This window comes from Cololabis saira, chromosome 1 (genome assembly GCF_033807715.1).
Source record: "Cololabis saira isolate AMF1-May2022 chromosome 1, fColSai1.1, whole genome shotgun sequence".
In the NCBI taxonomy this organism is placed as follows: Eukaryota; Metazoa; Chordata; class Actinopteri; order Beloniformes; family Belonidae; genus Cololabis; species Cololabis saira.
In genome coordinates, this window is record NC_084587.1 from 33,003,459 (window position 1) to 33,020,909 (window position 17,451).

The 17,451-nt window shown below is 39.9% G+C and overlaps 1 protein-coding gene across 2 annotated transcripts; it reads right to left on the reverse strand.

The window, feature by feature from the left end:
* Window positions 1–1,287: 1,287 nt before the first annotated feature.
* On the reverse strand, window positions 1,288–16,385 carry LOC133443187 (Na(+)/H(+) exchange regulatory cofactor NHE-RF2). 2 transcript variants are annotated; one of them, XR_009782674.1, is made up of 7 exons: window positions 15,789–16,385; window positions 12,219–12,536; window positions 3,982–4,167; window positions 3,417–3,570; window positions 3,114–3,334; window positions 1,786–3,031; window positions 1,288–1,681 (listed from the first exon to the last, which is right to left on the reverse strand). XR_009782674.1 is itself a non-coding variant. In XM_061720664.1 (6 exons), exons 1-6 carry the CDS (start codon window positions 15,993–15,995, stop codon window positions 2,864–2,866), a joined length of 1,254 nt encoding a protein of 417 aa, XP_061576648.1. In that variant the 5' UTR covers window positions 15,996–16,385; the 3' UTR covers window positions 1,288–2,863. The 2 variants fall into 2 exon arrangements, 1 of the variants encoding a protein (XP_061576648.1); XM_061720664.1 differs by having other exon boundaries at window positions 1,288–3,031.
* Window positions 16,386–17,451: the final 1,066 nt, after the last annotated feature.

Here is a 17,451-nt window from a genome sequence, read left to right on the forward strand (position 1 = left end):
GCTTCACTGTCTTAAGATTACAGAAGTTCATATCTATGACCATCTATAGAATCAGTGCAGAGATATTTGGTGCAAGATGCAATTGACTCCCTGTCAAATGGAGTGGATGTGGGGGGGGGGGTGTCATAATGGTCATAATTGACCATATTTTTTTTTAATTTTCTATTCCAACTACAATATGTCTAAGGCAATAGTTAGTGCTGTACTTTATTTCAAAAGCAATTGTCCTACATTTTTGTAATTTAACCATTTTAAGTAAAAAAATATGTCAATTGTTGAAACTAAGATTTCGTTTTTCTGACAGATACTTATTTTGAAATGAATCGTGGCATCATAGTTCAAGAAGTGAAAAAAAAAGGTAAGAATAGACAAATAGTTCTCAACACTGGTTACAGTTTTATGAGATGTTTCTAATACACAAATGGGCAAAATGCCCCCTAGTCGTGGTTTAAGAGTGTAAACCATTTTTGAATTTTATGTAAATTTTATTTGACTGCTTCCTTCCTGAATAATTGTATCATTATACAAAAATGTTTGCACATAATAAATGTTGTGGCTTCATATTTCTCTGAATCACTTTGTGCCTGACATGTCCCTTTGGTGTGAAATTTAAGGTAATATTTTTGGCAACCTAGAACTTTCGGACTCATTTTCACATTACCAACTCAAACCTCTGATCTCATTTGTCTGAGGTACCTTGCTGCTACACAGGCTTTTGTTTCGAGCTGGATATCCAGCCTTCAAGCTTGTTTGCCCTGAAGCTTGGGGCGGTAAGTGTCCAGGAAAGTCCCTGCACTGAGGTCTTTTGGTCACAAAAGGCCAAAAAAAAAAAAAAAGGTTTCATGACAACATCAGAGCAATTCAGATATGAATTTGATATGAAGATTTTTAAGTGCTGCAAGTTTTGAGAGATGACATTTTAAGCTGTTTAAAAAAAAACCAAAACAAATATTCTCAGGCTTCTCATTTTACAGGAGCGTCCTTATTTAGCCCTTTGTTCACATCCCAGTGAATTCACTGTTGTCTAGAAGCCGGGGCAGACTTTTATATGAAACCTTTGGTGACTAAAGTTGACTGCATGCTCTGATGAAGTTCATAGCCCACGCAGCAACAAGTTCACATTTCGTCCAGCAGTACACTGCAGCCCAGCATGTTGATAGTTGGCAATGCAGCAAACAAGAGTATGTGGATCCAGAAGTATTTTGAAGTGGCCGTGTGCCCGATCTTTGTTATTTGGAATTAGCTCATCGTGTGGTGATGTGGTAAAACAAAAACTAACACTGTTGCTGAATTTTTAAACATATTCTGAAAGTTTATTTTACAACGGTCGAGGTTCAAACCAAGCACAATGTTGAGCATTTTTCCAAAGTGAGTCCACCTTTCCTTTCCAGTACACACGTACACATGGAAATCATTCTGGACAATTTAAGAGAAGCACTGAGGTGATTAATTGTTTTAAATGATCTTCATCTATTGCTATGCATGTACATTTACAACTGATATGATCTAATTTAAGAAAGAAAATATACATATATAACTACTGAAAGACTCAAAGGGACCTGTTGCAAATATAGTCACATGAAATCGTTTGGTAGCGATATATTTCCCAGAGTTAACAACAGAAACGTGTATCTTCTGCAGATGGAGCTCAAATCAAGCAGATCCGGATAATGTCATGGACCTAGAGGTGCACAGGAAATCATACAGATGCGTTAACTTGAAAATAACCAAAATATGAAGCTGGGATATGCAGGAATGGAGATGGAAAAAAAAAAAAGACTATACCTGCAGCTGTGACCCTTTAACCATATAGAAACAATGCACATGCTGTGACCCTTCATCACCTTCCAACAGTAAAAATCTACCAATGTAGCCAAACTGACCACATGTAACAGAAAAAGGAAGCTAACGTCATACAGGTCCAGAAGGAGGATGGCAAGCTCAGAATGTTGGATGCAACTTCAGTTCTGCATCTGTATTTGGTCATACCTGAGACTTGTCCATCTTTTTTGGGGTCCCCCCCCCCCATAATTTAAGCAGTTGTTGATAATACTGGAACAGACAACTGTCCTGCAGGATGTTCATACTCTGAATTAAAGCTGCTATATGTAAGATTTATACTTATAAATATACAGAAGTCAAACTGTACATATATGGGTCCTCTAGCAGATGTCTAGGAGCAGGATCTTTGCTTTTCCTAGGATTGCGCTGATCTGGACCGAGATCTCTGATGTTGTTCTTGGGATCTGCAGGAGCCACTCTCCCAGTGCTCCAAGTGCTCCAACTTCTACTGGCACCACTACTGTCTTCACCTTCCAGATCTTCTCTAGCTCTTAATTCAACCTTCGGTACTCGTCCAGTTTCTCGTGTTCCTTTGTCCTGATGTGGCAATCCCAAGCAAATCAATCACCACTGCTCTTTTTTGGAGTTTGCCGACCACCCCAATGTCCTGTTGGTTAGCCATCACCAGTTTCAGTCTGGATCTAGAAGTCCCGTGGGATCTGTCCTTTTTCATTCTCTATCACCCGTGGAAGTATACATAAATATAAATATGAATTTATATGCATAAAATAGCAAAGGGGGTACAGCAAAATGCTGTGCTTGCAAGTGGAGATGATCTGGCAGGTCTTGTAATACCACTTTGTTACCACTAGAGGCTTTTATACAAAGCACCTATCGAAAGCGCTGCCATTGTCCTGTTTTCCCTCCTTCTTTCCTTTTTATAGTTTTATAGTCCATATACAGTATGTGCAAGACAGAGAATTGGTACTTAAAACAAAAAGAGAAAAGAACCATTTAATAAAAACATTCTTCTTTCAATAATGCTCTCCTGCTTCTTATCCTTTCACTTCCATCTCATCAGTCACAAGTTGCTGAAGAGCTCTTGTTTCTTGCTCCAGTCCATTGGGGGCGCTCTCTTCTTATTGCGGGTGCCCAGGGCCCTTAGTCTAGCCTCTGCAGCTGTGGGGCTCAGGCGAAGGCCGGTTTCCATGAAAGGGTCCGAGGTACGTCTGTCATCCTCATCAGGAACCTGCAATACATGCAGACAGACATGATTTTTGTTTCTAATTATTGGACCGGCTTCCCTGGCCCTCACATCAATCTTCTCTCACCTGAAAGCTCATGTCTGAGCTGCTGATCTCCGACTGGGTGGTGGAACTTCTGGAGGACTGGGACGCTGAGCTCCCATTGGCTCGGGATTTTGGAGACAATTGTGTTTCCGGAGAGTCTGTCAGAGTGACGTTTATGATCGGCGCATCTGCAGCAGGGAGTTCAATTGTTGGAGAAGGTGTTGGCGGCGTGCTTTCTGTAGGTTGGTCATCCACGTAGACCTCTGTGAGAAAGCAGGCAGAAACGAAGTTAAACGTTTCCTTTTGAGCACAGAGAGTTTTACGTAAGCAAGTGTACTTTTTGACCTTTGGTATGGCTGCTCGTCGGTGTGATTCCCAGTCTCTGGAAGAGTTCATCCGTCGCCTGGTCGACCACTAGGAGGCGGACTTCCTCCCCTCCGGCTCTGATGAGCGCCACCACCTCTGAATGCTTCAAGCCCTCTGTAGTCACTCCATTTATCTGAAATGGATAGAAATGAAACATCAGAAAAAGCAGCGTAGGACATTGAAGGCAAAGGAAAAAAATAGCCACAGCAAAACATGAGGAGCAGGATGAGGCGCAGCGCATTTTACTGAAAAGATGAAAACCAGATAAGAGCTTGGGAGGGAAGACATTTGCATGAATTCTCTTCCTGCCTCCACATTCTTCCTCTACACTTTATTAACTGAACACTTCATTCAGATGGAAATAGAAACAAGCGAGTGGATCTGTAAAACTGTGACACAAACACAGGTAACAGATAATAGCCTTTTGCTCCAAACTCACTCGTCCTCTCTCATCTGTCCTTCTTCTTTCCAACACCTCTATTCCAGTAACACCTCAAACACCTCAATGACCGTAATTGTTCAAATAAAAACTTTTCAGTCGCACCTCGACAAGTCTGTCTCCAGGCTGAACACCTGCTCTTTCAGCAGCTGAGTCGGGGTCCACGGCTCGCACAAACTGTCCACGCCTTTTCTTATCGCTGTGCAGGTTGAAGCCGTAGCCGCACTCCCCCTTTACCAAGAAGCACAGACGAGGCAGGAGCTCAACTGCCGGCTCGGGTGAAGACTCAACCTGCAGGTAGAGTTGGAGAAGAGACAGTAGCAAAGATGAGAAAGGTGCAGGAGGTGGAGTACCCACCTGAATGACACTCGGTTAACGAGTGTGCTTTTATCTACTCCTTTCAAGTAAAACCTGTTGCAAAACAGACCAGAACAAAGCAAAACCTGCCAATGTATACCACTGGAGTGCAGTGATACTTACTAATTGATCTGAACAATCAGCAGTCATACATGAACAAAGAATACAGGTGCCTTGGGAAGTCCAAAATCATGTTTAGGAAGTATGCAGTATAAACACTATAAAACTGACAAAACACTGGCAATAAGGGTACAACATTGCAAAATTGTACCCAGCCTCACGCAGCCAACCACTAACAGTGAAAAGTCAGAGTAGGTGAATTGAGAGAGAGGGAGAGAAAAAAAAAGTAAGCGAACTGAAAGCTAAAAGCAGAGCTTTCAGTTTCAGAAAGACAGGTGCTATTAGGAAGCTGTTGTGTTGGATTGGTTGGGTTAAGTATGGCCAGTAATTCAGAAGATTGTGAGAATGGTCCAATCGTTCTATGAAGACTTCCAGTGTGCAGTGGAAGACCAAGGAGAAATATGCGAGTGGTTCAATCTTAAAACCGGCGTGAAACAGGGATGCAACATGTCCGGCTTCTTGTTCTTAATAGTAATGGATTGGATAATGCGTCGGACAGTTAAAAAAGGAGAAAATGGGATTCGCTGGAAGCTGACATCAAAACCCGACGACCTGGACTTTGCGGACAACGAAGCATTGCTCTCCTCCACAAAACGACATATGCAGAGTAAAACAACACAGATGAACGAAGAGGCCAAGCGAGTAGGACTCGGGATCAATACACAAAAAACAAAAACTATGAAGATCAACGCAAGAAATCAGGAGAAAATCCAAATCAATGGGCAAGACATCGAGGAAGTAGACCAGTTCACCTATTTAGGAGCCACAGTTTGTAAAGAGGGAGGCGGAATGAAGGACCTAAAGAATAGACTGTCGAAAGCGAGAGGAGCATTTGTCAGACTTGGGAAGACCTGGAGCTCTAACAGCATCACCAGAAGAACAAAGCTGAAGTTGTACAAGACACTAGTAGTACCAGTACTACTATACGGATGTGAGACCTGGAAAATGAACAAAGAAGACAACAAGGCTGTCGATGTACAGTATTTCACAATAGATGCCTACGAAGAATACTCCGAATAAGTTGGCAGGATCACACCGGTAATATACAACTGCTGGAAAGAGCTGATATGAGACCACTCAGCAATGAGGTGAAGTTGCGAAGATGGAAGAGGATTGGGCACATACTGCGGCAGGACCACAACCACGACTGCAACATAGCAATGACTTGCGCACCAGAAGGGAAGAGAAGACAGGGAAGACCAAAGACCACCTGGAGGCGTACCGTCGAGAAGGAGAAAAGGGAAGGAGGATGGAAATCATGGCTGGAAGTGAGGACTGCAGCAGCCGACCGTCAGAAGTGGAGGAGTTCTGTTGAGGCCTTATGTGCCACAAGGCACAAAGTGGATAGGTAACAGGTAACAGGTAAGTAATTCACTTAGGGCAATCTGTTTTTTAGTAGTAGAATTATATTACCTAATAAGAGAACTGGCTTGTTCTAATCATTATATTCAAAACTATAACAAGCATTTTTCATTGAGGTTCAACATTTCATTGCATTTATTATTATTTTTGATCATGTCTTTATGTGGAGGTTTGTATTTGCTGTTTTTCACATTAAAAGTAGTAACTCTTTAGGCAAGCCAAATTTATTTATATAGCACAATTCAACACAAGGTAATTCAAAGTGCTTTACATTGACATTAAAAGCAGCAAGACATAATTGGACAGTAAATAACAAATAAGATTGAAAAAATTAAGAATAAGATGATAAGAAAAGAAGTAAAATAATAAAAAGCACAAGCTGTTAAAAATAAGGGCAGTAGAATACAGCAGGTAAGTATTTAATTTAGGAGTACGCTTCAGTAAACAGTAATGTTTTTAGGCCTGATTTAAAGGAGCTGACAGTTGGAGCAGACCTCAGGTCTACAGGAAGCTTGTTCCACTTAGCTTTACTCCTTTAGCTGTTAGTGTGGCTGCAGTCTGGCTGCCAGGAATAGCTGGCACTTTGAAAAAAGACGATCACATAATGGAGACTTTGGGTGTAGTCGTGGTCCTGAGGGCCAACAAGAGTTGACACATTTCATGACTCACTTAGCTGTCTGGGTCTTCACTTCTACTTTTAGTGTGTGTGTGTGTGTGCGTGCGTGCGTGCGTGCGTGCGTGCGTGCGTGCGTGCGTGCGTGCGTGCGTGCGTGCGTGCGTGCGTGCGTGCGTGCGTGCGTGCGTGCGTGCGTGCGTGCGTGCGTGCGTGCGTGCGTGCGTGTCTCCTGCAGATCTTTACATTAGTCCTGGCCCTTCAGATAACCATGGTTATAGCCGTGTGACGGATCTCTCTGTCCTTTCTGCTTCATCAACGACAGTCTAAACCGAGCGAATGATCTGGGTTTGTGAGTGTGTACGAATAACACCGGCAGGCAGAGTCTGTCCCCGTCTGACAACTGGAGTGTGAGCTGCCATGATGTAACTCAGCATCTTGGTGACAGACTTGCTGATATGTAAACTGGTTCGTGGCGTACTCAAGCAGTGTACTGTGCTGCCTCGTCCATTTTTCTGCATTTCAACCTGCAAAATGTGCAGTATAGCTTTTACCACTTTGTAATGCTGCTATTAGTTCTTGAAAAAATTACAAAACATGTATTGCAGTTCTTATTTCAACCCAGTCCTCATACAAGCACACGTTAAGGTATGCAATGGGCTTGTTGGATTTTCCATTTCAATATTCTCCAAAGTCTCTGCTGAAGACAGGTTAGGACAAGTGGCTGTACCCTGTTCTTCCCCAGTCACGTGTCAGCAAATTGTGCAAAAACTTTTATCTGCATTTTCTTGTCAAAAAATACATAGGCATTCCAGGAAAATATGTAAATTATCTTGCACTTATTATAGCATCTTTTTAACCGAATCCAGATTTTACAAACCCCTTTACAATTTGTTTCTCATCTATCCATTCACATTAACACACTAAAGCTCGTCTTATTACCTTAACTCTATATACACCAGCACTATGAATTTTACAATCCTACGCCAATGAGCACATTGGAGGGAAATGAGGAGGTTTGGTGTCCTGCCCAAGAACACTTCGACACGTAATGGCAGTCAGAGGATAATCAAATAGGAACACTGATTCGTCTGACTACAATATATGACTTTGCTGCGTGATGATCCACCCCAGATGCCCCCGGCCCACGACGTCAACACCCCCGGACAGGAATAACTTAGAGCTTCCCTTTTCTTTGTGAATGTAGCTCTTTATTGTAGCACAAAAAAGGTTTCCCTAAGCCTTCCCTTGTTCATGTAGTTGTATCAGGTATAACCACACGGACAAAGGATTATGGTTCTTGGTGCAGTGCCATCTGAGGAATCAGAGCTCATAGCGTGTGCCTTTTCCCTTTACACACTGAAATTCCTTCAGATTCTTGAATTGTTTAATGATAGTATGCACAACAGGAGAAATTTGCAAATCTCTTTTGGTCTTTTTCTGAGGAAAAAAAAGCCCTTAATTTACAATTTCTACCCACTTAGAAGTAAACAGGACCTCCAATTTTTCAACAAAGCAAAGTTGACCGTTCCAGGGAAACATTTGGCCTTTAGTGTGTTGCCTTTTAGCCATTTTAGTTCCATTGGTTTGTTCCTAAACATGACGCACGTGAACAGATGGCAGGAGGGAACAGGCATATACCAAATCATGATGGCATATTGCATAAAATAATATAAGATAATGATCTGAGTCTTGTCTCTGATGTATGAGTCTGGATGCAGTTAATGTGTGTTTCCGACTCCAGGTCTGCATCACCAGTCAAGTCATAAATCCTTAAAATTTGTGCTTGAGTCCAGGACTCGGACTCGGATCCAACTCCAAGTGTGTGTGAGTGTGCGTGAGACTCGACAAGCCTGGCTTTTGGACACCTTAAGCTGTATTAGCAGGATGATTGTAAGGAAAATAACAATCACGTGGTCTTCTCTGGTCAACATAGCTCCTACAGTAAGTGTTGTGAGAAGGAACATCATTAAAAAGTAATACAGACTTTACTGTTATGACTTCTTTTTTTGAATGTGTTGCAGGTTTAAGGTGTAAAAATTGATGAATCTTAACAACATAAATCACATTTATGAGAACAAATATGAAATGTTTTGGGTTTGTACAATCTGCAAAGAAGTAATAGCTAAGTAATAGCTAAAATCGGTCAGGTTTTCAGGCTGCATTTGCAAATAAGAATTTGTTCTTAAATTGCTTGCCTGGGTAAATAAATGTTAAATAAAAAAGGTTTGCAAGGTGTTTATAATTCCTTCATGTCATCATTATTATTCAAATGAAACTATTATGTCTCTACATGTTATATAATCTCAATTTCATGTTGAAGTCCATGACATATGCCTAGATTTGGTGACTCTAATTAAATGTACTTGATAGCTAAACATCCAGAGACTACTGTCTTCCACCTCCTCAACATAAGTGTCTTCAATATTTTTTCAGTCACCTTTTATACTATTTTGCAGATGTCATCCTGTGGATTTATCAGGAAAATATAGGAAAGCATTATTAGGACAAACACACTGAAAATCAGTCTCATTCAGTGAGGTCACTGAAACTGAAGTGTGTGTGAGTCTGCGTGAGATGGGATCAGAAGAGCGTGAGTCTGCCAGCGCTGTAGTTACATCACACTGCTGGATAGGGGTATCTGCTGCCAAAATAACATCATGCAACAATTTAGTTGCGTCTGTATTTACATGACCAGTGAGGTGAATGTCAGTCACAAGACGAGGTGGAAAGATGAGAGAGGGGTTGTGTGTGAATCTTCACGCGCATGAAAATCATAGATGTAGCTCTTATCTGAGATTAATTTGTCAGGATGGTTTCCCTGATCAGAGCTGCTAAATTAACAACACTATAATAATCAGAATGCACTCTATTCAGACGAAGTGGACCAAATAAGACCAACAGAGGGAATTTTCACTGAATAATGGTTATTAAATTTAGCGGCAGGGGCGTAACTCTGCAGTAGAGCGGCTCTTCTCATAGTTTTTCATTTTCATTTCATATTGTTTTGTTTTTATCTAAAACTGGAAAAGACATCTGTGAAGACCAGCAAAGGAACATTGTCTGTTTACTCTGCCTTCAGCTAAACAAAAAGAAAGACGCCAGCCTTGCAGAACTTGGTCCACTTTGTTTGGACTCCAAACACTGAGCCCAGTCCGTGAGAGTCGGGTCCCAGTTATTTCTGCAGCCCTGCTGACATGAAGACGTCACGCTGACGCATCAGGGCACTTGTTGTTCGTCCTGCCTGCTTGGCACTGAATTTCAGGAATTTGGATAGGCTTCCACACATTTGTGAGCAAAGACCTTCAAATCAAACCCAAGACAGTTGGAACCAGAGGTTTACATAAAGTTTAGAAAAAGACACACACGCTTTTTATCCAGACAAATGGGGCAAAAAAGCTGATGGAACTTTTTCTGAATTGTATATAAACTTTTAACCATCATTTGGTTATCTCTGATCTTGTAATTACATGGTCAGAAAATGTGTCAGTGATTAGTTGAGTTTAATCCTGTGCATCAATATATAAATCAACAAATCCAAGTTCCTTTGTACCCCACAGACACACAGAGCCCCCTCAAACAAAGTCTCACTTCTACACACTTGGACACATTTCTTGGTACCCTTCAATTAATGAAAGAAAAATACACAATGGTCACTGAAATAATTTGAAAAAGACAAAAGTATGACTACATTTGAATTGATTGAACATTGACAGTGAATTGTGGTTCAAGAGAATAATTTATTATTACTTTATTATTAGTGACATTTGTCTTATTTTCTTTCCTAATGTAAGGGTACCAACAAATGTGTCCATGTGAGTACCGTAACACAGACCAGGTTATTAAATAAATAAATAAAATTAGAAGCATCACAGGCACACGTTTAATGTCGAGACACATTTGGGCGATGACAGCAGTTTGCTTTTATACACCAACACAATGGATTGAAGATAGAGGAATCAAGACTTTCAGCCTTAATCTAAGTATGACATTAACCATTTGGATTTATGGCCTTTTAAAACAATGTACCCCCATTTCCAAGGACTAAACAGTATATGAACATAGTAGTACATAACTGCATGTAACTGTGTGGTTTGGGAGCAAGTCTACAGAGGAGGGGAGGCACGTGAACTGAGACCGGGCCTTTTGATGCTCTTTGAGCTCACCGGGGCTTTCTTTCTTTTAAAGAATGTTGGGATTTGGCTAAGGTGTTTTTGCCGTCTGTTGTTTAAAAAAATATATTTTCTTTGTTTTTTTTCAGCCAAATGACGCCCTACTTCACTTGCAATGAGATCTCCTTGGCATTCATATTGATAGTGCCAACTCAATAAATTATAGACTTTTTATTTGCTTTTTCTGTACTGAGGTGAAGAGGGAATGGTCAAAACTCTTTTTAATTAATGCTGAAGTACCCATGTTGATCCCATTGTGATCGTTTCATTTCAGATCCATTGAGGTGCTCTAAAATGGCAAAATCATACAAAATCTGTGATTGTCCAGATAATTGGACCTGGCTGCGGTAATGGTTTAGAGTCTAAGCTCCACCATCATCGGTACCCAGATATTACAAACATTGAGATACCTAGCGTGATGAATCACAGCTTAATCCCACTCTCCAAATCCTTCACCTTAAACAGACTTTCAGCTGACTTTCAGCTCTGTTAAGCTAGTTCCTGGTTTAAACCTTGAACTATTGACCACACTCATCCTTCACTCATCCTTCCAAACACAGTGTTTGACTACAATACCCATTCTTTTGTTTTTGCAGGAAGCACGGTCACTTGAGGGGAGTTTTGTCTCATGTCTTCATTCCTGTGCAAACAACTCTACCATGACAGAGAGCTGCTGAGTGTTAACGTGCAAACAGAAACAGCACTCTTTAAATACGACATGTAGTTTAACAACTCGTGTCCCTCACAGTCAACAGAGGTTCATTAAAGTGTGTGACAATAGGCTCACACTGTCTTGAAACAGGTGTTTAAGGATACATTTAGTGTCTAGAGAGAGAACTGGCAAATAAAATGTGCTGTTGCACCGTGAGTTAGACGAAGGGACACATATTCATCATCTGTTGTAGTTACAATGAACTTTTGATTTCCTGGGAGACTCTTTTTGTTAAGGTATATTCACCAGAGTGAGCAGCATGTGGGAAAAGAGAAACAAAGTGTTTTAAGCTATAAAATATTGATTAAAATAGTCTGTTGGGACAAGCTGCCAAAAAAAAAGAAATTATAAATCACTGCTGTGGATCCAATCAAGTCTGGATCAGGGTTATAATAGTTTTTAATTTTTCATTTTAGTTTAGTTAGTTTTAATTTGTTTTTATTGTGGGTTTGCTAGTTTTTATTAGTTTTTATATTTTCAAAAATGCTTAGTTTTAGTTTAGTTTTTATTAGTTTTAGTTTTAGTTTTAGTTTTGACGTCACGGGCCGTGAGGCGTTCAGGTGCCGTAACTGCCAGTTGGAGATAAACGGCCAGAGCAGAATAAATTGATCAAACAAAGAGGCTTATATTGACAGGGACGAAAACGGAGGAAATTATATCTATAATTTCAGTTCGTTTTAGTTAGTTTTCTAAACACGCAATATAGTTTCAGTTAGTTATTGTTTTTGTCTTTTAATTTTCGTTTTTATTTAGTTCAGTTAACGAAATTGTTTTTTCAATTTTAGTTTTCGTTATTTCGTTCGTTTTCGTGAACGATAATAACTCTGGTCTGGATTAAAGCTCAGTTAAGAGTGTAGGCACGCTCTTAAGACAGTAACCCAATCTGCAACTTCCATGTGTGACCAACTAAGAGTTCAGTCCTACCTGTCCCTTTCTTTTGGACTCCAACAACACTGAAAAGCCCTTTCAGTTTTAGATAGCGAGAGTCTCAATACCCCATTCCTACCTCTGTGTCTGTTGCTGAACTTGATGCCGCTGAGGTCCTCTCGACTTTGCCATATGTGTTCATGCGAGTGGGTGACTCTGCAGCAGGAAAAACAAATGATTGGCTGTGGTTGGTTTTAAGGGACAGGGGTGAGTTCTCTCTGGGTATTGGAGAGGCGCAGGGTGTGGGCCTGGGAGAGGGGCGCGGAGACAGGGTTCCCATTTCAATGGCAAGCTCCTCTGTACAGGCCAGGCCATGTCTGCGGAGGTAGTCATCCGTTTCTCTGTCCACCACCAGTAACCTGGTGCGGTGGGCCACCTCACAGATACGGTTCACCACCTAAATTGTGGAGAAAGGCGGGGCAGTGAGGAGTAGAAGAAAAAAATGTCATTAGTATTGTGAAATTTTGGGAATGCTGGTCAATCTCAACTGCCTTGCACTGAGCCGTTTGTTGCTTCAGGCAAACTATGCAGATGCCCCCAAACCACAAGGTCAGCTGGAGTACACAATATTGAGGAGAAATAAAATTGCCTTTCTTCATCTGTAGCCAGCTAAATATGCACATTTAAAGAGACACAAAGGAACTTTTGCACTTTTTAGCTCAAAGGTCCCCCTATAGACCTTGAGGGTAAGTCAGGTTTCTATCACTGTCCAAGATTAATACTCTAGTTTGATATCTCGTTCTGTCACTCTTATTTTCTCTTCCATCACTACTTCCTTGAGTCTTAGTATCCCCTGCTATAATGTCCATGGTGGCTCTGTAGGCTAGTTTTGTTGGTTTTTATGAGCGACATAGCACTTATTACATTTTATAAAGTCGCAACTACAGTGTTTTCTTCGTCTTTCTTTTTTTTTTTTTTTGGGGGGGGGGGGCTTTTGCTTTCAAATATAAAGTCACAGATGCTGAGGTTTCTCTTGCAAATTGTGAGTGTATAAATTAAGAAATTTAACATTTACCCCATTTTTTCCTGCTGCAGCACTAACATGCTATATTAGTCCACCAGCCAAAGTTAATTATAAAATAAAGTAATTATTAGATGTTACGGAGTGTGAATCTCAAACCATATGATTGGAAGGAGTTTGTAATTAATACGGAAGATACATTTGCAGCAAAATGGCTATCAATGTTAGCCCAGAGGGCAATCTTCTTATATGAGAGTAATATGAGAGTAATATATGAGAGGACTGGTCCATTAAAACTGTAAGCCTCTGACAAAACTCACGCATCTCTATTTCAGTGATAGTGTCGACAGGGCTCCTACAAATAAACTATATGGTTTTAACTATATGTCTATAAAATGGTTTATAAAAGGATTGCTTACAACGGCAGCTACATTACCTGACCAAGTCAACAAGTCACAGGCAAAATACTGTCACTTGATCCAAAAGGAAGAGCGCTCACCACTTCTGCTTCCATGAAATATAATTATTTTAATATCTAATAGTAAATTGTTAAATTAATAACTTTAACAATTAAAGTTATATATATATATATATATATATATATATATATATATATATATATATATATATATATATATATATATATATATATATATATATATATATATATATATATATATATATATATGTAAATATAACATATTTAAATCTGTGATATTAACAATTAAAAATGAACTTTGTTGCTTTACATGAATAGGCTACATCAAGTTTTGAACTTAATCTGCATTTGTTCAAAAAACAAGACATTGTGCATTTTTTCCTTAACAAGCAGTATTTAGGTAATCCCAGGCAATCTTTTCATTTACACACAAACAACAAGCAATGATCTTGTTGTATTTACCTTTCCTTTAACAATTTTAATCTATTGGGCAGATTGACCCAATCAACGTTTAGATGAAACATGCTTTATTTGTTTAAGTAGAACACCACAGTAAAAAATATCTTGCTTGATCTACTTAAAAAAATTAACTTTTTTGCATGAGATTTTTATGTAGATCAAGAAAGACTGTATAAACTAGCGTACTTAATTTCTAGTATGTACAAAATTCATTTGCAAGTAAAGTCAACTTAATTTTGATAAATAAAGTACACTTAACACAATTAAATTGACTGTACTTGCAAAATGTATTAATTACATACAAAAAATTAAGTAGTTTATACAAAGACTAGTCTTTCTTGATCTACATAATAATCTCATGCAAAAAGTTGACTTATTTTTTTTAAGTAGATCAAGCACAATATTTGTATCAGTGTAGGACACACGCATAGGGCCCTGAAAATGCAAGAAACGGTCCTGCCCTTGAACATAATATACTTTTGTGTTATGACAAAGACACCCAGAGTGATTCTCAGAACACAGGATCATATTGACCCATTTAGTGCCCACCCTCCTCCTCCTCCGTCAGGCAAGAAAAAGTTGTCAGACCGGTACAGAATTGGCTGTTTGTACTTCCGAGAGCTTCTGTTCATCTTTTGGATCGTCTCTATATTACATGTGTCAATTATAAAGGCTGATTTATGGTTCCGCGCAGTACTGGAGTTGAGGGGGGATGAGGGGGGATGGCATCCCCCTGAAATAAAAACGGTCAAAATCATCCCCCCTGTAAAACTGCCATCCCCCCTTTTCATCCCTTATGTCATTTCATCAATGAATGTGGTTTTACTGCTATTTCAACATTTAGAGTCATCACCAGAAAAATAACACCAGAAAAATAACTTATTTGACAATTTTATTACTTATTTCAAGTGAAAATCTACTTGAAACAGGTGAAAATTGAATCTTGTTTTAAGTGTAATAAGATTTTTTTACTAAAATGAAACATTTTAACTAGAAATAGGAAAAATATTCTTATTTTGAGTTTTTGCAGTGATCCATTTTACTTTTATTTTACTTATCATGTGAAGGACAGAGTCATATTGATATGTTCAGAAAACTGTTTTTTATTGTTGTGTTTTGATGTATTTGATGTAAGCCCAGTGGATATTTAAAGCTTACAGTTAGTTTTAGTTTAGTTTAGTTTATTTTCGGTCGTGACACAAAAAAAAAAAAAAAAAAAAAAAAAAAAAACAAGAATAAAACTGACAACAAGAAAACGTTCAATTGTTCAAAGAAAACATAACAAAAAAGTTTCCAGTATACAAATAAACAAATAACATCTAGACCGAAAAAGGGGTAGGCTGAAGCAAAGCTTATTATTTGCCTACCCTCAAAAAGATTAATTAAATTAATAAAATAAAAGCAAAAAGTAAGAGAAAGACTGCCCGTAAAACAAATTGCCTCTGTAGGGATAACAAACATTCCTCAAAAAATAAAAAAGATTTTTAAAATAAAGGTGCAGTCTACATGTTACCTTCATCCTTAAAAAATCAAAGCAAATCACCAATTAAATAAATACCCAAATCAACATCAAGCCACTCATTAATTTCATATAAGGAAATCATCCTTCTACAGAAGGCTGCATTTAACTGCTGCTATGTCATTCCTGCAGTATTTCTGCAGGTGTTTTGGTCAGTGCTATTATTTGTAATATATTATATTATTTGTAATCAGCACAAATTATATGTCCCCATATGATAAAATCCACCATCCCCCCTGATTTTCTTTTACATTTCGAGTACTGCACTCACCTGGTGATGCGAGGCGCTCTCCACGTTCTCCCCGTTCACCTCCACCACCCGGTCCCCCGGCCGGAGCCCGGCCAGGTCCGCCGAGGATCCGGGCTCCACTTTGCGGATGTACTGTCCACCTCTATTCCGCTCGCCGTGCAGGTGAAAGCCGTATCCCCGCTCTCCTTTCACCAGAAAGCAGAGCCTGGGTCTCAGCTCGGTCTCCATCGTGAAGGGAAAACGGGCTCAAAGTGTCTCAGTCAGGGGGAATTAACAGGTAGACTCGGTGCGAGAGCTTTGGAGAGTCGCCGGCACCTAATCCAACCTGCGTTTACACGCTTCAGGGACAAAAAGATCAGCATCATTTAGCATCATGCGAATTCCCTTGTTAATCCCAAAAAAGTTTGTTTGGAGAGAGAAAAAAAAAGAAAAAGTACATTCAAAAGTACACGAGCAAGGAATCCATGGTGGTAGAAAGTGTACAGGCGCACAAAAATGCTGCAACGGTGTATTTAGAGAGTGATCAGAAACTATGGACAGGGGCTAAATCCTCCCATTAGTAGAATAATCCCCGAGATCGGAGATTAGAAAGCTTTTCCACTGGTGTAGCACGTCATTCTCCCCGTCAGCGGGGCGTGTGTCATCCTGAACCATCAGCTGAGTGTAAAGCCTGAATTATGGTTCTGCGTTAAATCGACGCAGAGGCTACGCCGTAGGGTACGCGGGAGACGCGCACGTACTGTGCGAGTCGGCGCGTACCCTACGCCGTAGGCTCTGCGTTGGTGTAACGCGGAACCATAAATCGGCCCGGACGCTTCAAAAACAGATGCCACTATATCCCCCGCAGCGCGGCGCAGCGCGCACCTCAACAAGCAGGACATGGTGGTGGCTGCAGCCTGCACGGAAAATGGGAACAGTTGTTATTAGCTACTGTAAAGAAAAAAAAAAGTAATGGCATCAGTCCACAGAGGGCACCAAAGTTGCGTTTGAAATGTGTTTGGGGAACACTCCACACTAATGCCAAAATACGGGATCTTATTTGGTCCTGAAACTGGCAGACAATGACCCGAGAGAGGAAATCTTCCTTATCCGTCCCTCTGGCCATATCTTCACTGGAGATCAGGTTATGTAAAAGGGGATTTAATGTTTTATGAAATTTAAGCTGCATGTGTTTGTGACGTGCCAGCAGGTGCCTATATTTAGTCCACCCTTTTTTTTCTTAAAGGGGGACTTGCTTTGTTTAGATACAAATACTCACATTTGAAAGACAATGTTTTTTCTTCTTCTTAGGTGTCTGATATTTCTCTGCCTTCAATGCTTTTAGAAACATTTCATTGTGTCTAAACATTGTAACTAAACTTACTATAGCATATTCCCTGCTTAGCTGAAAAAACCCAACATTTTAATATATGTTTTTGTGTTTCTATGTTACACACCCACAAGTTGCCTTTTTAACTTTATTTCTTAAATAATTATTTAGGAAGTTGAAATAAGCAACAGCGAACCACCTGGTAAGTGGCCACATTCACTGCATGCCATACTCCAACTCAAAGTTAAATCCAGTCTTAATGTCTGAGGCCTTTTTCCAGATTTACTTGGATGCAACAGACAACATTTACAATTGCTGTCTCTGCAAGTCCCAGCAGTCAATAATACACCAGCAACTGTGGAGCGCACACACCTA